Source organism: Peromyscus maniculatus, chromosome 14 (assembly GCF_049852395.1).
Source record: "Peromyscus maniculatus bairdii isolate BWxNUB_F1_BW_parent chromosome 14, HU_Pman_BW_mat_3.1, whole genome shotgun sequence".
NCBI lineage: Eukaryota > Metazoa > Chordata > Mammalia > Rodentia > Cricetidae > Peromyscus > Peromyscus maniculatus.
In genome coordinates, this window is record NC_134865.1 from 48,678,569 (window position 1) to 48,701,984 (window position 23,416).

The 23,416-nt window shown below is 45.2% G+C and overlaps 1 protein-coding gene across 2 annotated transcripts; it reads left to right on the forward strand.

Annotated features, from left to right (window-relative positions):
- The first annotated feature begins 1,071 nt into the window (after positions 1 to 1,071).
- Positions 1,072 to 21,943, forward strand: Ppp1r36 (protein phosphatase 1 regulatory subunit 36). Of its 2 annotated transcripts, none has more exons than XM_042260802.2 (11): positions 1,072 to 1,228; positions 2,703 to 2,767; positions 7,407 to 7,493; positions 8,497 to 8,594; positions 8,695 to 8,761; positions 9,498 to 9,596; positions 16,574 to 16,735; positions 19,979 to 20,021; positions 20,333 to 20,511; positions 20,927 to 21,115; positions 21,662 to 21,943. In XM_042260802.2, exons 1-11 carry the CDS (start codon positions 1,160 to 1,162, stop codon positions 21,846 to 21,848), a joined length of 1,245 nt encoding a protein of 414 aa, XP_042116736.1. In that variant the 5' UTR covers positions 1,072 to 1,159; the 3' UTR covers positions 21,849 to 21,943. The 2 variants fall into 2 exon arrangements, with proteins under 2 accessions (XP_042116736.1, XP_006973209.1); XM_006973147.4 differs by having other exon boundaries at positions 16,574 to 16,708.
- The last annotated feature ends 1,473 nt before the right edge of the window (positions 21,944 to 23,416 follow it).

A 23,416-nucleotide genomic window follows, 5' to 3' on the forward strand; every position in this document is an offset into this window, starting at 1 on the left:
GCCTCCTGAGTGCTGGGATTAAAGGTGTGAGCCACCACCTCCTGGTATTTTTTTAAAACTTATTTATTTGGAGTTGGGGATTTAGCTCAGTGGTAGAGCGCTTGCCTGGGTTCGATCCTCAGCTCAAAAAAAATTATTTGTTATGTATACAGTGTTCTTTTTTTATAAATAATTTTTTTTAAAACTTTATTTTATGTGCATTGGTGTGAAGGTGTCAGATCCCTTGGAACAGGAGTTACAGACAGTTGTGAGCTGCCATGTGGTTGCTGGGAATTGAACCCAGGTCCTCTGGAAGAACATCCAGTGCTCCTAACTGATGAGCCATCTCTCCAGCCCTGTATACAGTGTTCTAACTGCAGGAATGCCTGCACACCAGAAGAGGGCGCCAGATCTCATTACAGATGGTTGTGAGCAACCATGTGGGTGCTGGGAATTGAACTCAGGGTCTCTGGAAGAGCAACCACTTGGGGTTCTATAAGAAACAGGATGAGCAAGCCGTGAGGCACCAGCCAGTAAGCAGCACCCCTCACGGCCTCAGCATCAGCTCCTGCCTCCAGGTTCCAGCCTTGCTTGAGTTCCTGTCTGGACCTCCTTTGCTGATGAATTGTGATGTGGAAGTATAAGCTGAATAAACCTTTCCTCCCCAAGTTGCTTTGGTCATGGTTTCTCATCATAGCAGCAGTAACCCTAACTTACACACGCACACGCACACACACACACACACACACACACACACACACACACGTTACTCAAAAATCCCTATGACCTCTGACTTGGATATTTTCAGAATTGGGTTAAAGCCAACTTTCACTAGTTAAAAGAATATTTTATTTCCGTGCCCATAGTCCCTTCCACTAAACAAACTCTCCAAATCAACCTAGGTCCAACAGTGTTTCGGCTTCATCGCCCTAACCATGGCAGTTTGGAACAGATCTTTACTATACGACCGTACTTAGTTATTCCGATCAAGGCATAGGGGGATGGTTTTCATCCGGGCACCGCAGTAAATGTCAAGTCCGGCAGCGGGGAGGTGGGGGGCTGGCAGGGCACTCCCGGTCCTCCGTCCGGCGGAAGCCCCGCCCCTCGGGCTCCAGCCCGCCCGCCCGCGGCGTGGCCGTATCCCAGGTGACCGCTGTGGGATGCTCACTGAGGTGACACCATGTTGTCGGTGCCCGAGTTTTATTCCAGGAGGAAGCAGTTCGACGGGCAATCCTCCACCCGGCTGGACGTAAGTGAGGCCTGGGAGCACTTCCTCGGGGCCGGTGACGGACGGGCCGTGCTGGCCGGGAACCGCCCTCGACGGGGCGGGAGGTGTAGCAGGCACTGTGGGAGCCCTGCGGGACTGGATGGGGAGGCCGGGACGCCGGCGCCTTCGTCTTGTGCTCACCGTTCTCAAGAACAGTGGGGGCATCGTTGCCTCCAAACACAGAAGTAGAGAGGTGTGTTGTCAGAACTGAATTCCATCTGGCGCTCCACGCAGCTATGTAGAGTATTATGAAAGCCCACACCCCTCTGTTAGGTTGTGAGCTAGGCAGTCCTGCTGCATTAGAAGCGTGCCTGCTCTGGACTCAGGGAGGGGAAAGGCTGGTTGTTTGTCCCCAACTACTGTGTGAAATTCTGTCCCTGAAGGTCAGGGACAACTTTAGAGTCGGCTCTCCCCCCCCCCACACACACCTTTTATCCCCCCCTCCCACAAGACAGGGTTTCTTTGTGTAGCCCTAGCTATCCAGGAACTCACACTGTAGACCAGGCTGGCCTCAGACTCAGAGATCTTCCTGCCTATGCCTCCGGAGTGTAGGGATTAAAGGTTTGCACCACCACCACTGCCTGGCTTATTTATTTATTTATTATTATTTTTTAATGGGAGTTTAATTTAAAGATGTAGATTAACGGTTACTGCATGGCATCTTTGAGTACACTTCTTTCCACCTTTTCCCTTCCCATCTAACCCTTTCCTGTTCTCCTACTTTCCATCTTTCATCCTCTCCCTTTCCTTATTGAAACAAAAAGGATGAAACCAAGTAGAAACACAAAACAATGAAAGGGATAGCTCAGCGATTAAGAGCACTGGCTGCTCTTCCAAAGGAGCCAGGTTCAATTCCCAGCACCCACAAATCGCCTCATGACCATTGGTAACTCCCAACTCCAGGAGATCCAACGCCCTCTTATGATCTCTTCCAGCATGACACACACGTGGTGTACAAGCAAAACACCCCCACACACAAAATAAAATCACGGAAACCTGGTGTCACTTAGTTGGTTGAATACTTGCCTAGCGTGCACCCACCCCTGTCTTGGACACGGATCACCCAGCATCACATAAAACAGGTATAACGGTGCTTGTCTGTAATCTCAGTGGAGAGGTAGAGACATGAGGATCAGAAACTCAAGGTCCACCTGGCAGTGGTGGCGGCGCAGGCCTTTAATCCTATCAGAGACAGGCAGATCTCTGTAAGTCCGAGGCCAGCCTGGTCTAGAGATCGAGTTCCAGGACAGCTAGAGCTGTTACACAGAGAAACCCTGTCTCAAAAAACCAAACCAAAACCAAAAAAAGAAAAGAAAGAAAGAAACCCAAGGTCATCTTCCACGAAGCTAATTCGGTAGACTTCACAAGGGAATAACAGAAAGTAGGAAGTTTATGGGGACCTGTGGGCTATAAAGTGAATTTTTGTTATATTTGATGCAATCATTTCATTTTACAGCAATGTGGATTACGATTAGGAATGTGGTACTGGAAAGATGAAACCAAAACTCTGGAATTTAGAAGGTAAAGTTTAACCAAAAAAAAAATTTAAGGCATTTTTATGACAATTACATGTGCTGGGGCTGGGGTGGGGGTGGGGGAGGAATAAGCCATACAGAGAAGTCTAAAAGCTAAAATTAAATCCCACATTCTGAAAATGATTTTGCTGAATAGCCTTTAATGATGTTGTTTTCTTTTTTCCTTCCTTCCTTCCTTCCTTCCTTCCTTCCTTCCTTCCTTCCTTCCTTCCTCCCTCCCTCCCTCCCTCCCTCCCTCCCTTCCTTCTTTCCTTTCTCTTTGTATAGCCACAGCTGTCCCAGAACTTGCTCTGTAGACCAGGCTGGCCTCGAACCCACACAGAGATCCACCTCTGCCTCCTAGGTGCTGAGATTAAAGGTGTGCGCCACCACTGCCTGGTCAACAAAACAAGTATTTAACAAATGTTTATGGAGCACGTCCAGTTACCCAGCTGTTCACTGGGGACCCAAATAAAAGGGCAGTGACAGGGGAGGGGAATTGTAGAGAGGTGATTGATACAAGTGGAGAATCAGAACTAACGGTGCTGGTACCTAGAGAGGTGAGTGGAAGACATTAAACAGGAGGTTTGGATAAAACTGACAGACTGTAATACCCACACGTGAAGGGAGAAAGAAGAGTAGGCGGTGAGGCTGCTCCCCAGGTAACTGGGCGGCTAGCATTGCCATCCCCCCACAGACAGAGTAAAAAGGAGAACAATGGCGTGTTTAAGGTTGCTATGACAGGCTCCCATGAAAACAACTGTTACCATGTTGGACAGATGAGGCTGGAGGTCAGGAAAAAGAGCTGGCTAAGCACATGTAGTTCGTACTTAAATTATAGAAATATAAAGGCATCTGATGTATTGTCAGATAATCCAAAGACCACATCAGAGTCAAAAATCAACAGTTTCTATTTTATGTTTGTCTTGCAGTCCTGGAGCTTGAGCCCAGGGCCTTGCACACATCTGGCAAGCATTCAACTTCTCGGCCACATTTCCAGCACGCATTCACGTTTCATAGATTTATTCCAGCATCTCCGAGTAGCTCGCTGTTTCCAAAGCAGTCATTTCAGTTTTGTTTGTTCTTTTTTTTTTTCTACCGAGATGTCACAAAAGATCCTGTTCGGTAGCTCCTGCAGCATCACATACAGTGAGTGTGAGCCAGATAATGAGGCTGTGTGGGCGTTAGGCAGGCGAGCTGCAGGAGGGCGAACAGCTGCAGCACAAGAGGACATGGGTGGACTCTTACGTGGCAGCACTGGTATTGAAGACCAGCGTGACCATGCTCGCCATGGACTGTAGTTCTGTGTAAATGAGGTTAATTGGAAGTACTTTTCAAACTACGTTTTAGTGTTAATCATATAACATTTCAGTTAAGATTACTAATAAGTTTAAAAGTAAAAGTTTAATATTTTTTTCATATTCATGAAATACGTTAATAAACTAAAGGTTTTAAGTTTTGCCTTTTTTGTTTGTTTGTTTGTTTTTTGTTTTTTGAGACAGAGTTTCTGTGTGGCTTTGGTTGTTCTAGAACTCACTCTGTAGACCAGTTGGCCTCGAACTCACAGAGATCTGCCTGGCTCTGTCTCCTGAGTGTTGGGATTAAAGGTGTGCACCACCGCCGCCCAGCTAAAGTTTTACTTTTAATTATGTGCATGTGTGTGAGATGCCCATAGAGGCCAGATGAGTCCCGAGTTTTTATTAGCTTGCTCCCAAATTGTTCTGAACATATGGTTTGATTGGACTGACACTAATTTTGGAGAATATTGATGGTTATGACTTCAAATGTAGGTTGTGGAGCTTAAGATGTGGTTCAGTTGGTCGAGCGCTTGCCTCACATACACAGATCCCTGGGTTCAGTCTCCAGCATCCAACTGGGCAGAGTGGTAGATGTCAGTTAACTCAGCTCTGGGGAGAAAGAGGCAGGAAGGTGGTAAGTTCAAGGTCTTCCTGGTTGAGCCTGAGCTTCAAATAAATAAATAACAACAAAATAAAATGGAGGTTATCTTAGTTAGGGTTTCTATTGCTGTAAAGAGACACTGTGACCGTGGCAAGTTTTATAAAAGAAAACATTTAATTGGGGTGGCTTACAGTTTCAGAGGTTTAGTCCATTATCGTCATGGTGGAGCATGGTGGTGTGCAGGCAGACATGGTGCTGGAGAAGGAGCTGAGAGTTAGATCTTGATCCACAGGCCTACATGCTGTTCTTGTTGTTTCTGGGTATATACATGTTAAAAATGTCATCGAACTGTGCACTGAGCATTTATATGTGCAGTGTAAGGGATGCCAACCTAACGAGTAACCCCTCCACTCCCAGGCCTCAGACTGTGGAGACTACACACAACAAGGACAGCTAGGGGACCATTGAGAGCTACCATGAAGAAACAGAGTTAACCCTATGTGCCATCCACCTTACCCCTCCATTTGTTTTTTTAAGCAAACCCCAGTATCACATAATTTAATCTACAAATATTTCAGTATGTAATTAAAACTATAAGCACTTTCATAGGAAACCTACTGTTACTATTTATATGTCTAATATAAGCCTTAATATCAAATATTCAGTTGGCATTCAGCAGACTCCTGGTGTCTGATATATTTTATTTTGCTCCAATCAGAGTTCAAATAAAGCTACGAATGTGCCCGGTGCTCACAGAGGCCAGAAGAGGGCATGGGATTGCCTGTAACAGTACTTACAGTTGTGAGCCACCATTTGGGTGCTGGGAATTGAACCTGGGTCCTCTGGAAGAGCAGCCAGTGCTTTTAACCACTGAGCCATCTCTCCAGCCTTTAGAAGCTAACATTTTATCACAATATGACTGTTGCCAGGAAGTTGGAAAACCTAGAAGAAAGGACCAAACTAACTTTAATACTCCTATGAGGAAGTATTTCTCAAAAAAATATTTCCTTGTGATGTTTGAAAAGGAGGTAATGGGAGTTTATAAAGTTGGTCAGCTGGACGGTGGTAGTGCACTCCTTTAATCCCAGCACTGAGGAGGCAGAGACTGGAGGACCTCTGTGAGTTCCAGACCAGCCTGGTCTACAGAGCAAGATCCAGGATAGCCAAGGCTATGCAAAGAAACCCTGTCTCGAAAACCCTAAAACAAAACAAAAATGGTCTCCATTTTTGGAGAATGACTGAACTTGGGAGAAAGTGCTTCTGTTGCCACCTGGCGAAGTTTAACAGTAAGATACGTAACTTTGGGCAGAGGCAGAGCTGCTTCTGACGGGTTAGAAAAGGAAGTCGTAACTGACATTGAACCGCCAAACCGTTGGATTTGACATTGTGTTCCCCAGAGTCCATGTGTTGGCTGCACTCGGGTACCACCTTCTTTCTGTCCAGGGCCATGGAAATTCCCAGCACATAGTAGGGCCTCGCTGTTCAGTATGGTCTGTTGTTTGTTAGCTTCACTCCGCTTTCCTAACTCCTGTGTTACGTGGTTGGGGGAACTTGTCACCAGGGAAGAGGTTTCGCTGAATTCTGACAGCGTGTTAGACTACCTCACAGCATGAGACTGAAGCCCAGACCAGGAGGACAGTAGAGGATGGGACCACACCTCACTGGGATGCTTAAATGTGCATAGCCTCGACCCCTCTATTCGAACTTTAATTTCCCTTCAGAGCCTCTGCCCTGGATCTCTTTGTCCCTCTTCCCAATGTGCACTCTCTCTCTCTCTCTCTCTCTCTCTCTCTCTCTCTCTCTCTCTCTCTCTCTCTCTCTCTCTCACACACACACACACACACACACACACACACACACACACACACACACACCAGATCCAGTCAAAGTGGTGAAACCTTCCCAGAGCCGTGATCCTGAGATGGCTGCTTGCGAGGCAGAACTGCCCGGTGCCTAGAGGACATGGACACCTGTTCCGGCTTTACCATTTTCTATGTAATCTCGAAGCTTCACATCCTAGGTGTGAAAATGATGACAGTAATGTTTTTCTCATAAAGTTATGAGAATGAGATGGTGCCTAAAAGTACCTGGCCGGTCACAAGTACTCAATGAACTCAGAAAGCCTTCTACATTTATGAGTTTCCTTTTTGTGACCATACTACAAGATGTTCATTCAGAAATGTTTGGTGTACAGTCATTCCATAGGCACATTTTTCCTATTCCCTTCCCTTAACAAACTCTTACAGTGGGTTTTGTTGTGCCTCATGGCTTCTCTCTTATGGTAAACAGTACTGTTTAATAAATACCATTGTGCTGTGACTTGGATAGGTGGATCTCTGAGGTTGAAGCCAATCTGGTCTCAGAGTGAGTTCCAGGACAGTCAGGGCCGTGTAGAAAGACCCTGTCTCAAATAAATAAAAAAAAAATTTACAAAATGAAGAAAGAAAAAATGATTTGAATTCCTTGTTGTTAACACACATTTTATAGTATTTAGTTAAATAAAAAGACATATTTGACAAAAAAAAAAAAAAAAAAAAAGAAATGTTTGGTGCATGGTGACATTCTAGAAGCTGGAGGTGAGTCAGAGGTGCCAATCTTCCTCTTGATAGTGGTTCCACGTGTACATACATCCCGAGTTGAACACTGCTCATCAGTGCCAGTCTTCAGACTCCATAAGCTATGGCCCCATAGGGCTGGCTTTCCCCCGGGAAAAGGTCAAGCCCCTAATCATCTCCTTCTCATTGCAGCTTCACCCCTGCAGTAGAGCTCAAGGAGAAGGGCAAGAAGGGGAAGGCCGTTCACTTCGCCGAGATGGACGGGGCGGCTTCAGAAAGGTGGCTCCCCTTCGACCACGCCGCCTCACAGCGGACTCGCTTGTCTTTGCAAACTCAAAGAGATACCCGTCCTGTTTTCCTAGGTTGCCATGCAGATATCCACCCCGGGAACACAGGCAGGGTCTCAGCTACAGCAGGAGTTACAAACAGCCCCTAGACATTCATTCCGTTGATAATGTGGCTACTAGTACATTTTAAACTTGTTACATTTTTCTTTTAGTCTGAAAATACTAGCGACACCAGAATTTCACTCATATCTATCTATCCATCCATCCATCCATCCATCGTGCTGGAGATAAAAGCCTCACACATTCTAGCAAACATCCTATCACTGAACCACATCCTCAACCCATTAAGTGATTTAAATGATCTATTTGAAAGTTGAGCACTGGTAGCACATGCCTTTAATCTCAGCACTCAGGAGGCAGAGGCAGGCAGATCTCTGAGTTTGAAGCCAACCTGGTCTACAGAGTGAGTTCCAGGACAGCCAGGGCTACACAGAGAAACCCTACCTTGAAAAAACAACAACAACAAAATGATCTATTTGAGTTTACATTTTATATCAGTATGCATGCTTCCACTCCTATGATAAATGCATTATTCAAAAGTGCATTCTGAAACAATACTGCATTAAATGGAACCCGTGCATGACACTCAAGCTCTCATTACCTTACAAGCAAATTCTCAAGCATCTCAGTACGTACTAAATACAACTAGATCTTTTAAAAATACTCTCTGAGGGATAGAGCGGTGGCTTAGAGGTTAAGAGCACTGGCTGTCCTTCCTCTAAGATTTGACTCTCAGAACTAACAGGGTGGCTCACAGGTGACTGTAATTCTACATGGGGGATCCAACACCCTCTTTTGGCCTCCTGGAGCACTGCACGAATGTGGTGCACAAACATCCAAGCAGGCAATCCCCTCCTCCCCCCATACAAATAAAATAAAAATCTTAAAACAACAACAACAAAATCACCACCTGAGCCTATTCTATACCCAAACAGGTTGACAGATAAAAGGCTTACCTCAAGGGACGAAAAGTCGGTGAAAGCCCTGGAGAAACGCTACCAGCATGGCAACGTCACGCTGGACGACGTCAAGTGTGAGTCGCTTTCTTCCTCGCCGCCCTCCGGTGCGATGCCGCCTCCAGCATCCCGGGGCCGCTCTCTGCGTCGTCTAACAAACTGCCTCCTCTCTTTCAGTTGTCGCGCTGCTTTCGCTCCAGGACACTGAAATGCAGCGGGTCTGCTCTTTCACGACGTTCATGAGGTAAAGCTGCCCTCCGCAAGGGGAAGGAAGTGAACCAGGCCTGGGAAGTGGAAACCGATCTGATTCTTAGAGAAAGAGCACACGGTGCCTCTGTGCAAGCCATCCTCGCAGCGACTAGAGAGTGTGGGGGAGATACCTGAGGTCACAGGGGCCCCAAGACAGAGATGCTCCAAAGTCCTAGAGCAAGGGGGAAGAGCGACTTGCCTGTGGACAGCCGGTATTCACAAGTGGCCACTTCCGGAGTAAGATGTTTACAAAAGGATGGGAGAAGAGAACTTCATCTATTTCTGTACTTTGGTTTGTATTTTGAGATAGGACTGTGCTGTGGAGAAGTTTTCTCTCCGTTATGTTTAGCAGCCCAGGCTGGCCTAGAACTTAAAATCGCCCTGATTGCTGGGGTCACAGGTGTGAACCACCATGCCCAGCCTGTACATTTTACAAACAATGGAAATATGTTGCTTACAGAGCAAATACTTGTGAAGTGATAAAAAAATTATTAATAGTACATTAATAATTTAACATCTGACTTTCCAGAAATGTGTTTCTCAGATGTTTTTTTATATCTTCATCACAACGGGTAGAATTTGAGATAGTAAGTTAATTGTGTGATAGGTTTGGAACCACATATTTCTATTTATTCTTACACTGTGTCCCCCATTGTTTTTCATAAGAAACCTAATGTTTGCAATCAGGAGTGCTGATTTCTTTTTTTCTCTTATCATAAATTTCCCTGCAGAAATAAGAGTCTTGACAACTTCCTTATGGCACTTTTATACTATCTGTCTTATTATGTGGAGAAAATCTCAATGGAAAAGAAACCCCAAAGCTACATGGTGTGAGTAAGATTTTATAACACGCTTGAGACTTTTTATTTCTGGCAGTATTATCTAGGGTGAAGGGATGATGGCGTCTCTTTTAAGTCTGGTCTAGGAAAACATTCTTCATGGGAGGCTTTGCTCTGTTTTAAAGCTCACTGAGCAATCACACAGGAATTCTCATACTGAAACATTCCAACAAGCGCAGATCAGCACTGCTCCATGCTGAGATATAATGAAAGCCATATTTGTAATTTAAAATTTTCACCGGGTGGCACACGCCTGTAATCCCAGCACTCGGGAGGCAGAGGCAGGTAGATCTCTGTGAGTTCCAGGCCAGCCTAGTCTACAGAGCGAGTTCCAGGACAGCCAGAACTGCTATATAGAGAAACCCTGTCTCAAAAAAAAATTCTAATTATGTGTCTTAAAAATATAAAAAAGAGGGGCTGGAAAAATGGCTCAGCAGTTAAGAGCACTGGCTTCTTTTCTGGAGAACTCAGGTTCAATTCCCTGCATCCATATGGCAGCTTATAACTATCTATAACTCCAATTCCAAGGGATCTGACATACTCCCACAGACACAAATGCAGGCAAAACATCAATGCACATGTAATAAAAATAAACAAATAAATAAGATACATAAAAAAATAAAAGATACAGGTAATATGAAGTTAAATTGTTATTTTATCCAACCCAGTGACTTAAAAATATTATGTTAATATGTAGTCTATACTAGGATGTTACTATTTTATTTATTTATTTATTTATTTATTTATTTAGGCTTTTCGAGACAGAGTTTCTATAGCATGAATCTTAAAGGGTCCTATTAATAAAACAAACCCGGGACCAGATATTGGGGTGAATGCTGGAAGATCAGAGAAGCAGAACAGGTCACAGCTTACCTCACCTTGCCATTTCCTCAGCTGATCCTGTTTCCTCAGACTGGAAACCTCTGAGTCCTCATCCAGAATGAATCTCAGCTGAACTCCTGCTCCAAAGCCTGAAAGCTTAACCAGCTAAAAGCTTCTAGTTTCTGGTCTTCATTCCTTATATACCTTTCTGCTTTCTGCCATCACTCCCTGGGATTAAAGGATTAAAGGTGTTAGTCACCATGCTTGGCTGTTTCCAATGTGGCCTTGAACTCACAGAGATCCAGACAGATTTCTGCCTCTGGAATGTTAGGATTAAAGGCATGTGCTACCACTGCCTAACTTCTATGTTTAATATTGTGGTTGTTCTGTCTCTGACCCCAGATAAGTTTATTAGAGTGCACAATATTTCGGGGAACACAATACCACCACAGGTTTCTCTGTGTAGCTTTGGCGCCTTTCCTGGAACTCACTCTGTAGGCCAGTAGCCCAGGCTGGCCTTGAACTCACAGAGATCCGACTGCCTCTGCCTCACGAGTGCTGGGATTAAAGGCGTGCGCCGCCGCCGCCGCCGCCGCCGCCGCCGCCGCCGCCGCCGCTGCCGCCCGGCTGGATGTTACTATTTTAAAATAATTCTTTCCTTTAAAAATTTGTATTCTTTCTTTGTGTGTGTGTATGTGTGTGCATTATATGCATGTGTATGTTATATGCATGCATATGTGTGTATATTATATGCATGTGTATGCATGTGGTATGTGCACGTGTGTACATGTGGGAGGTAGTGTGTTCATCCATGCATGGGCACATAGAGGCCTGAGGTCTGTGTCATATCTTCCTTGGTCACTCTCTACTTTGTGTTTGGAGCTTGCTGTTTTTCAGCTAGACTGGCTGGCCAGAGCACCCCAGGAATTCGCCTGTCCCATTTCCCCTCAGAGCTGAGGTCACAGATGCCTGCCACCATGCCGAGTTCTCACATGGGTGCTGGGGATCTAAACTCAGGTCCTTGAGCCCTAGCAGCAACCACGCCGCCTACTGGACCATCTCCCCAGCCCCTTAGGATGCTATTAATGGGATGCTTTTGCTTTTCCTGTCATCTCCAGGGTCTGGTGTCTCTTGTGTCTATAGCATCTCAATTCAGATGAAGCCCTCGAAGTGCTTGGCAGGCCCTCACAGCTGGTGATATCAGCACAGAACCATGCAGGGCCTCTCCAGCGCCACCTCTTTCTCTTCTCATGTTTTTTGTCTGTTTGTTTAGAGACAGGGTTTCTCTACTCTGTGTCTCTGGCTGTCCTGGAACTCAGTCTGTAGACAAGGCTGGCCTTGAACTCACTGAGATCTGCCTCCCGAGTGCTGGGTTTTAAAGGAGCAGGCTAACCACCGTCCAGCTATTCTCATGGTTTTTATGCTTACAAAATCTATGCTAAAAGGATTGTAAGCATCTTATAACAAATGGCAAGGTATTTTAAAAAGTAGATTTGGCTGAAACTAAAACCTTCTCCGTCAAAGGAAAATCGACGCAGTTTCTTAACCTGTCTGTAGAAAACTTGCCTGCACTGGTAGGCAGCAGTGGCCTAGAGATAAACACCAGAGCCACGATCTGGGAACTTGGAGTCCAGAACACAACAATGCCTCTCAGGCTTAGTGACCTTTCACAAACCATGGAACTTTCCAAGTGCCCAGGCTGTCCTGTCCCCTCCCCTCCCCCCAGCCTCGTTCGTGTGGAACCAACTCAATGATTTAACTATTAGGAGTGTTGGGGAGGGCCGATAATTTGTTGCTACAGAATGTTTTTCAAATATAAAACTCTCGGATCTGATCAAGCAGCTGGAGAAACGTTTTGTGAAATGACAGATGTCCCTGCACAGCAGTTTTGTAAGGAACCAGATACACACTTCAGACACTGCTGGGCCTCTCATGCCACCATGATCCACACAGAGTGTTATTTCAGGGTGGCATCTCACAGCAGGGCAGCCAGAGCGGGAAGCGTTTCTATGGCAGCATCAAAAGCTAAAGCCAACTGCGGCTTAGGAGGCTTGAGGAGTCCTCTTGTTCCCAAACTGAGCTCAGTAGGTTTTCATGGCTCTTTGGCTTGTCACAGTCTTCTGGTTCCTTCCAATTCTGAGGCTTCTTACTAATCTAGCTAATTATTACTAATCTTGTTTTATATATTAATTTATAAGTAACAGAGAAGAAAGTTTTCCTGGTAAGTTTTTCAATGCACTGAAACTAATGCATTGAACACAGTGGTATAAGAAAACAAACGAACTCAGAGCTTCAATTATGGGATCTCGAAATCATGATCACCTTTCATTTTCGTGTGTCCAGTAGTCAGTTGGTCCTACTTCTTTATAACAGAGTTAAATATAGATTGTGTTGGGGTATTTACACAGAGGAAAATATGTGATTCCAGTTGCACAAAGTTAATAAATGTCAAGCCTTAAATTCTAACTTACTGGCTGTGTGAGTGGTATTCCTTTTATCCCTTTTGCTTATTTATTTTGAAAATTTCCTGTTTCTTTGATAGATAAATAATAATTGCAGACCAGGCATGGTGGTGCATGCCTTTGATCTCAGCACTTGGGAGGCATTAGCAGGTGGATCTCTATGAGTTTGAGGCCAGCCTCATCTACATAGTGAGTTTCAGGCCAACCAGGGCTACATAGTGAGATACCCTGTCTCAATAAATAATAATAATAATAATAATAATAATAATAATAATAATAACAACAACAACAACAATAATTTTGTATTGAATTTTTTGAAGTTTTTTTGAGACAGTCTTATTTAGCCCAGAATGACCTTGAAATCATTATGTATCTGAGGTTGATCTTGAATTCCTGATCCTCCTGCTTCAATTTCCCAAGTGCTGGGATTATGGGCATGTGCTACCATGCTCAGCTCAGAATTGAATATCTTCATTCATAAAATTTCTCTGTCTGATTTTGGATAATTTTTTTTAAAAAAGAATTTCCAAGAGAGATCCTATGGGACCAAAGCTTATAATCACTTCCATGTCTCTTTAAATTCTTTTCAAATGTTTTTTTCCATAGCACATGCACTACCTCCCTACTCCTTCATTTGCATGTTTGAGGATTATGTGTGTTGATTCAGGTGAACCACTAACTGTGTTTAAAGACTGTTGAAGGGTTGAGGATGCAGCTTAGCTGGTAGAGCACTTGCCTAACATACACAAAGCCCTGGGTTCAATCCCCCGTACTGCATAAACCTGGTAAGGTAGTGTAGCCTGTGATCTCAGCACTTGGGAGGTGGAGGCAGAAAGATCAGATCCTTAGCTACACAGTGAGTTCAAGTCCAGCCTAGGCTACATGATACTCAGTCCCCATCCCCACCCCAACCCTACACACAAATGTTTGAGGCAAAGAAGACACCAAAACCATCGAGGGGAATGATTTTCAGACACAGAATATTGATGCAAGCAGACCAGCGTTGCCTAGAAGTTTGTATTGCGGTTATTTTTCCTTTGGCTTTGGTTACAGAGCTTTGCCCCTTCCTTCTACTTCAACAGAGCTTGAAAATGATGTATTAGTTTGAATTGTGTGTAAATGTGTGTGTCTGCATATCGGTGTGCGCACGTGAGTGCAGCCACTCTGGGAGACCAGAGGAGCCGGGACCTCTGGGGCTGGAGTTACAGGTCAGGGGCCACGTGGGTGCAGGGAACTGCACTTGGGTCCAGGGAACTGAACTCGGGTCCTCTGGCAGAGCAGCAAGTGCTCTTAACTACTGATTCATCTCTCCAGCCCTGGGTTCTTTTTGTTTTTGTTAATTTTTTAAAATTACATTTTATTTCTTTGTTTAGTGCGTGCGTGCTGCATGCATGCGTGCGTGCGTGCGTGTGTGCGTGCGTGTGTTTAAAGGTTAGAGGACAATTTTTCTAGAGTCCGTTCTCCTACCATGTAGGTCCCAGGGATTGAACTAATGGCATCAGGGTTGATGACAAGCACCCTTAACTGCTGAGCCATTTTGAAAGCCCAACACGCAGGTTCTTTATGTATATTGCAAAGTGAGTCCCCAGCTTCATAGTCAGTGGGAATGATAGTTTTAATTTTCCTGGGCTCTCTCCAGAATCTGGAGATGGGGTCCCATTGGGACTCTGTACTTTGAGCAAGTACCTCAGGATAGTTTTCCTTGATGATTGAGTAAAACCTGAGAACCATTGTCCAAATGTTGGAGAGCATCCCTTGATGGCTGTTTGGTTGGGTTTCTATAGCAAAAGAAGAGGATTAGCCAGTGGAGTCTCTGGCGAAGGAGGCTGGAGGCAGGCGCTGGGATGTGGTCTGCAGGCTGCACGTAGAGGGTGTGTTTGCACTGTACATCTGGGATCTTCAAGTTGAAGCCCACTTTCTCTATCCCAGAAACTCACTTTACTCCAGTGACTCACAAGCCTTGTGTTGCCTGTGATAATGCTTCATGCCGTGTGACGGACGGTCCAAGCTATCCTTGAACTCATCCTTCGCCACTCACAGCGTGTCTTCAGATGTTTTGTTCTTTGTTTTTTGTTTTCCTAGACAGGGTTTTTCTGTGTAGCCCTGGCTGCCCTAGAACTCACTCTGTAGACCAGGCTGGTCTCGAACTCACGGAGATCCACCTGCCTCTGCTTCCCAAGTGCTGGGATTACACGTGTGTGCGCCACCACCTCCCAGCTCTGTCTTTACACCATTGGTGCAGCAATTCACTTGAGAAGGAGCAGTAATTTGTCACCATTGGGAGCGAATTCCATTCACTTTCCAGTGACACTCAACAGTATCGTCAACAGTACTGTCTCCTACCATGCTTTACCGCAAACACTTAGAATTAGACTTCAGACCCGCTCTAGCCCAAGAACAAGTGTCTTACAGAGGTCCTTTGCAATCCAATCAGAGCTGGGCTGTGTTTTCATAGGGAAGTGATGTGCTCACACTTGATGCCAGAATCCACGGAGTAGTGGCCAGCAAATGGCTCCCTACCAAGCAGAGCCAAGCTCAGAACTGGGAGCAGCCTGCAATCGGGCACAGAGTGCCTGAACTTAATAGCAACACCAGGGCCTTGGGGAGAGCTGAGGTGGCAAAGAGTCTCCACAAGTGTTTTAGAAAGAGCAGGGATGGGAGCAGGCAGCTGCCCTGCAGCCGGCGCCAGTAACTTGTTACTGGAGCGTTCTATAGGAATTAGGATTCACTGTGAATATAGTTGAGGATACATAAAGAGCATCAAATATAAGGGACCTATCCAAGTGACATTCACCCTAAACTTGAGATGCTGCCTCGAGTGATTAATAGCCATAAGAGGCTTTGAGGGGCTGTAGAGATGGGTTAGATAGATGTAACCAACCGTCTTATTAAATAAGAAACACAGAACCAATGTAAAAGAGAAAGCCGAGAGGTCAGAGCTCAGAGCTAAAATCTCTCCCTTCCTCCTGCGGTGGCCCTAGCTCTCCGAAAGAGAGCTACTTCCTGTGTGTGTATATCTTTTCATAGTCTTTTTGTTCTGCCTTCTCATTGGTTGTAAACCCAAACACATGACTGCCTCGTCACTGTCTGTATGTACAGCCCCCCAGGTCTTAAAGGCGTATGTCTCCAATGCTGGCTGTATCCCTGAACACACAGAGATCTACCTAGCTCTTCTACCAAGTGTTGGGATTAAAGGCGTGTGCCACCACCGCCACACTCTTGCTATGGCTCTAATAGCTCTGACCCCTGGGCAACTTTATTTATTAACATACAATCAAAATCACATTTCAGTACAATTAGATTACCACCACAGATGGGTTGGCAGTTAAGAGCACTGACTGCTTTTCCAGAGGTCCAGGGTTTAGGTCCAGCCCCCACATAGTGGCTTACAACCACCATAACTCCTGTCCAGTGCCCTGTCTTGTGTGGGCACTGGGCACCAACACAGTGCACTTAACATAAATACGTGCAAAAAGCATTCAAATAAAAAAATCTATCTTTTTCAAAAGAGAAAGAGAGATTTTGAGGATTTTCCCCATGCCAGAACTCAAGGAAGTCAAATTGGTGAGTGCAATTTGTTGATTCATTACTGTTTCTTTTAAATAGCCTATAATTCTGACTTCTTGCTCGTTACTACAGACTTACACCAGAATTAATCTACCTTGTCTCTCTGCTTGCCCCCAGAGGCCTGGTAGAGAAAAAAGAGATAGAGCTGGTTATGAGCAAGTTAGAAGACGCACAGAAGAACCTGGCCCAAAAGTACTGCTTCCTCGTGCTGGGCGTGGGCATGGCGGACAAGCATCACATGAACTGTGGAAAGTACGCATGCGCTTCAGCTGCCCTTAGGTTGGCACATCCCTAGCACCTGTCCATTTGACTTGTGGTACCCCTGAGAAAGTGTTCCCTCTAATGGGGCTCAGGTGAGAATCTGTCCCAAGCACTAATGATAACTGCGTTGAGAGAGCCAAGTAAGTATTGGAAGGCATTCCGGAGTCTCAGCCAGCATTTTATAAACTTCTCCATCTTGGGATGAATGAGATCACTTGTTCTCTCTGTGGAATCTCGTGCAGCCTGAGGACCTGGGCTGCTTGGCTGTCTCAGGAGGAGACCAAGTAATGACCAGTGTTGTGTGGGGGAGGGGAGCAGTGTCTGCTTCTCGTGCAGCAACCACAGCTGTGAGGACCACCAGTTTGAGACACCACTGTCTGTAGGAAACTGTTTTTTGTTTGTTTTGTTTTGTTAACCTCAGGATGCCAATGCCTACATACCATAGCTAAAACCCAAAAGAGGCTCACAGCTCAGGAGAGTTTGAACTTACAGGGTGGGGAGCTTTGGTTCTTGACTCTGAAGTGCCTCAGGAGTTTCACAGTGGCCCAGGAGCCACGCCTTGAGCACAGGAAAAGAAAGGAGTATAAGACATCCCTCGTGTGTCTTCCGAGGAGTGTACTGACTCAGTTGTCCTGGATACCTGTTTTCAGCCTGCATTTCCTGTGCTTTCTTTCACACCCCCCTCCGTACACAGTCTCAGTAGCAGCTTTGGGCCTGCTGTTGTGTGGGGGAACCATCCAATCCACCATTCTTCACTGTTCATCACATATATACTCTGTTCGTATGTATTCTTTGTGTGTAGTTTCAATAGCGGTTATAGGGATTCTGTTGTGCGTCTTAGCCATTTGATCCACCGTTCTTTTTTGTGAACACGTACATGGTTTGAGCTTTTCTGTCTTACATTTTCACTTTGAACATTTTTGTCCACATTACATTTGGGCTATTCCCTTATGACTTATTACCCAGAACATGTTTAACTAGAAAGTGCAAACCATTAAATGATCATGCTGTATACTGTCAGTTAACGGCAGGCACGTTATGTCAGTGATGCGTGCCTATAGTATGAAGCACCTGGGAGGCTGAGGCAGGAGGGTCACTTGAAGACCTCCCTGGGCAATACAGTGATGTCCTATCTCAAACAACAACAAAACAGAGGATTCCAGAGCCCTCTCCAGCGCTCCCACATGAGGAGCCAGGAGCCTTAGTTCTAGTGGTCAGCTAGTGGTGGCGCACACCTTTAATCCCAGAACTCCGGAGGCAGAGGGAGGTAGATCTCTGAGTTCAAGGCCATCCTCATCTACAGAGCACGTTCCAGGATAGCTAGGGCTACACAAAGAAACCCTGTCTTGGGAAAAAAAAAAGTCTTCTGTTACCATCCATTCTTAAGTTTATTTGGCTATCATGGAGTTTATGACAAATTCTTTTGAAAGTTTAAAGGTGTATATATAAAGCCTCAAGGTGTTTTTATCTGGCTATCTACTTATTTAGTTTTAACCCTTACCAAGGAAGAAATAGGAATCTGTATAGATTGTGTGTGTCCCATAGCAAACACTGGTCATGTGTCCTACTTTGCCGTTTCCTGCAATTTATATACATTAGAAAAATGGTCTACATTTTTATTTATGTGAATTTGTCCAACTTATTTCTGATACCCTTTGATAATCATACAAGTTCTTCTGGGGTTAAACTGCTTATCTTTCTTTCTTAGTTTTAAAACATCACATTAAAAATGCTGCATTTTGACCCATTTGAAATGTGTCACGTACATCAGGTGACCCACGAATCCAAGATACCTTTCCTTACTAGTACTCCCTTTTCCGGTACTATTTGTGATTTTTCTCTATTGCAGCATTTTTTGTTTATAAGATGTTGACTTTTTCTAGTATTTTAATCCAACCTGGGAAGTTAATATTGAATTTTATTGATCAGTGTTTCTGTTTTAAACAGAATTCTACAATTTACTTTTTTTTTTTTTTTTAAGATTTATTTACTTATTATGTTAACAGCATTCTCCCTGCATGTTTGCCTGCATGCCAAGAGAGGGCACCAGATCTCATTACAGATGGTTGTGAGCCATCATGTGGTTGCTGGGAATTGAACTCAGGACCTTTGGAAGAGCAGCCAGTGCTCTTAACCACTGAGCCATCTTTCCAGCCCAGGTTTTTGTTTTTTGTAATAGTTAGCATTTTTATTAAAAAAGTTTATCATACAATATATTTTGATCATGTTTTTCCCTCCGCCAATTCCTTCTAGATCCTCCCTACCTATCCAACTTTATGTTTTCTCTTTCTTCCTTTCTTCCTTTTTTCCTTCCTTCCTTCCTTCCTTCCTTCCTTCCTTCCTTCCTTCCTTCCTTCCTTCCTTCCTTCCTTCCTTCCTCTCTCTCTCTCTTCCTCCCTCCCTCTTCCTCTTCCTCTTCCTCTCTCTCTCTCTCTCTCTCTCTCTCTCTCTCTCTCTCTCTCTCTCTCTCTCTCTCTCTGAGGCAGGGTTTCTCTGTGTAGCCCTGGCTGTCCTGGAGCTCACTCTACTGCAGACCAGGCTGGCCTCAAACTCATAGAGCTCCTCCTGCCTCTGCTTCCTTAGTGCTGAGATTAAAGGCCTGTGCCACCACCTCCCAGCTCATGTCTCTCTCTTTAAAAACAAAGTACAACAAAACACACATACACACATCTGATGTATTTAACACACACTCAGTGCCCACCCAGCAGAAAAGGTGCTGCCCAATATCAGAAAGCAGTATGAGGAGTAGGTAGGGTAAGGGATAGCCATCAGCGGAAAGATGAGAGGTGGCTGCCTAGCACCGTGGACATACAGACAGAGAACTGGACTTGAATCGCAACATCATCTTCCTCAGTGTGACTAGAAATCACAGTGCTGACTCCCTCGTGGGGACAGTAGGGGATGAAATATCACAACCAATGTGAAGGTCTTAGCAGTTCTGGGTCTGTGGTGAGGAAGAGCGTCATGGCAGGCAGGCATGATAGAAGAAAGCTGCTTATGTCGTAGCAGCTAGGAAGTGGAGAGAGAGGAAGAGTCCCAGGACAGAGCCACCCGGCAGGGCACATTCCCAGTGACCTACTTCCTCCAACTGGGCCCCACCACTTGAAGTTTCCACTACCTCCTGATATTGCCATCAGCTAGCAACCAAGCCTATGGCCTCGAGACCTTCCAGATCCAAATTATAGTAGGGCCACCAGTTAGAACTCTATATATTGTGGACAATGAACTTATCACCTATAGTTGTGATTTGTTCTATTTCAGGGAGAAAATATCAGACACGCAAAAAGACTGGAAATTCTTTGAGGTGAGTCCCTTGCTTTGGGGACTTTTCATTTGCTACGAAAACACATAGCAATGACCAGTAGCCATTCGGCAGGCACATCTTTTTAACAAATATCCTTTTTAGAAAGGATGATAACATATTGTTTGTGATTCCTTAGATTTTTGGCCTTGTTTTCCACCCATAAATGTGAGTACACGGGCAGTTCTGGACAACTTCCAGGGATCTCGAACAGCTGGGTCATCCGGGTTTGTGTCTACTCAATGATACAATGGGGACAGGGGGAGTTTTCATAGCACTTCCGGGGTTTGTGATTCTTCTGTTTTCTCTTTCAGTCCCTTTATACTTTCTGTACATACGTAGCCTGGATTGTCTTCCGACGTCAGTATTTGACAGAGATCGAGGAAGAAGTAGGAAGACTTTTTCGTACCAATATGTTCAACATCCCTCGAAGGAAGCGTGAGGATGAAGAATCAGGAGGAGAGAAGAAGCGCATGACATTGGTACAATTTCGGTATGACCTCTATTTTATTTTATTTCATTTTATTTTGAGACAGGGTTTCTCTGTGGAGCTTTGGAGCCTTTCCTAGAACTCACTCTGTAGCCCAGGCTAACCTCGAACTCACGGAGATCCGCCTGGCTCTGCCTCCCGAGTGCTGGGATTAAAGGCGTGCACCACCACCGCCGCCCGGCTTTTTTTTTTTTTTTTTTTTTTTTTTTTTTTTTTTTTGAGAGAGAGAAGTCTCTCTGTGTAGCTCAGGCTGGCCTCAAACAAGGTATGATCCTTGTACCTTAGCCTCCTCTGTAGCTGGGATACAAGCCTGCACATGGCATCTGTCTCAGCTATGACCTTTAGCCCTTTCGTTCACTCAAGGACATTTGTCAGAAGCAGGACAGTGTAACATGACTGCCACCCCTCCCTCCCACAGGAAAATGATGGCGAAACGTCCAGCAATTAAAAAGGCTGTGGACATGCGCTCCCCAGTTTTGTCTACACTGCTGCCCTCTCTCAGAGAAAAAGCTCAAAACATCGTTGAAAAAAAGTACGCGGCAGGCATCAAGCTGCTGCCCCGAATGCAGAAGGATACAGCGAGTCAGGACTCGGTGACCATACCGGTGTAAGTGGTCCCAGGGGAATCCCAGGAGAGTCGTGGCGGCTGCCTCCTGGTCGGTGCCTCCGGGGACTCAGGCTCTGCTCCCCGAGAAAAGCATCTGTTCCCGTGCCAACCCCTGACTCCCTGACCAGAGCCTGTCCACTGAGGCCCATCTGGACCAGACAAAAAGAGATCCCCAGAAGTTGTGCTAGACTCTATATAGTTGTAGCCTGAAGGGGTGAGGGAGGGTCAGATCTTCAGTGCTGAGGGTCTATTGTAAGTATTCATCTTGAGGAGATTTGGGTAGAGCTAGAACAGACTCTTGCTAGGATTCGGTTTGGGGCTGGTGTGTAAGACCACAATGGAAATAGGCCTGGAAACAGGTCTGGCTTTTTAAAGTATATGTATGTCTTAGCTTTAGTGTGTGTGTGTGTGTGTGTGTGTGTGTGTGTGTGTGTGTGTGTGTGTGACTATCACAGACTCATAATCACAGTCACAAACACAACTGTGAATCACAGTCTTTGGCCTTACCATTTACTGGGTTAACTATAGCAGTAATTCTTCTTCCAGAGTTGGCATCCTGGGGGAGCCTCGACATCTCTTCAACCCTCGTACTCTCCTCCCGCTTGAACCGGAAGAAAATGGGAAACCGAGTGGCAGAAATTCTTCCGTAATAGAGAGAAATAACTCAAGGACTCAAGACACACTAGATTTGGTCATGACAACACTCTCTTCGCAAAACTCCTACCCCAAATAATCCAGTTTGTTCCAGTCTTTGTCCAGGTTCCTGTATTTGAAGTAAACAATTTTGCCTTAACACTTTATATAGGATTAAACTTGATTGTCATCTAATAGCTGCTTAAAATGTTCAAGATTTCTTGGCTCAAGTTCTTTTAAAAGTTAATAATCGATTATTAGGCATTTTAGAAAGCTCTTAAAAAGCACATTTTCCTAGTTTTACTAATTTTTCTTTGTGCATGAGTGTTGGTGTGTGTGTGTGTGAGCACTTGTATGTGCAGGTGTATAGGGCACTTGTGTGTTCATGTATGTGTGAGCACGTGTGTGTAGGTGTGTGTGAGCACTTGTGTGTTCATGTGTATGTGAGCACTTGTGTGTGCATGTGTGTGGGAACACTTGTGTGTGCAAGTGTGTGGGAGCACTTGTGTGTGTGCAAGTGTGTGGGAACACTTGTGTTCTTGTGCATGTGGAGGTCAGAGGACTACCCTGACTACTATTCCTTACATGCCATTTTCCTTGTTACCATGCTAATATTTAATTCTATATATTTATATTTTATTTCTAAGTTATTTGCTATGTGCGCATGTGTGTGTGTGTGTGAGAGAGAGAGACAGAGAGAGCACATGTGGAGGTCAGAGACAATGTTTGGGAGGTGGTGTTTCCTTCCACAGTGTATGGGATCAGGGGACTGAGTTCAAGCTGTCAGGATTCTGCAGCAAAGGCTGGAGTCCTCTTCTCAGCCTCCGCTCCTGCCTTTTTTTTTTTTTTTTTTTTTTTTTTTTTTCCTTTTTTGAGACAAGGAGGTAAAGATCTTTGAGGTCACCTTAGAATGTCAGCCTGTTGTGCTGGTAGATGAAACCCTGGGCTGGAAGCAGAGCCCCGGGAAACGGCTGAGATAGGATGCCTTGGTTGGAGGATAGGCCAGAGCCCCACTGCGGGAGCTTCTAGAAGCGTATAAACACGCATAGGAATAATGAATGGGTGGTTGTTTTCCGTCAATTCAGTAGCTGCCCCTCAAGCAACTGCTGTCCTAATTGGTGATTGTAACTCCGAGGCTATCTGCAGCACTGACCTTAGCCAGGCAGGAATTCTGTTCCCTCAGGCACCGGCTCTGTTGCAGCTGCTGAAGGGAACTTTATCTAGATCTCTATCCCTCTACAGAACTCAGGATTCAAAGGCTCAGGTGAAATTCTGCTCGCTCAGAGAGGCTGAGTAGCTAACGTTCCCTCCTAGCTCATGTCTCCCCAAAGTCCCGGGCGTCCTTCTGCTCAGCCCCCCACTACGCGCGCTTCCTCCCTACCACTCCCTGTCAGCTAGTTGCTGGCTCTGCCTCCTGACTGCAGGATAGTTTTATTTAATTGAACAAATGTAACACATCTTAAAATAATATTCCACTATAATGGGTGTCACACAGCGGGATCATACAGTTTGTGTCTGGCACAGAGGTGTAAGCCAAGTGTCACTGAGTGAATCTTGGCCTGGTTCTAGATCTTTCCAGAGAGGGACACTTTTTTATAAATCGGAAAGCTGCAGCCTTAAATGGATGTTCATAGATGTGTGTGTGTGTGTGTGTGTGTGTGTGTGTGT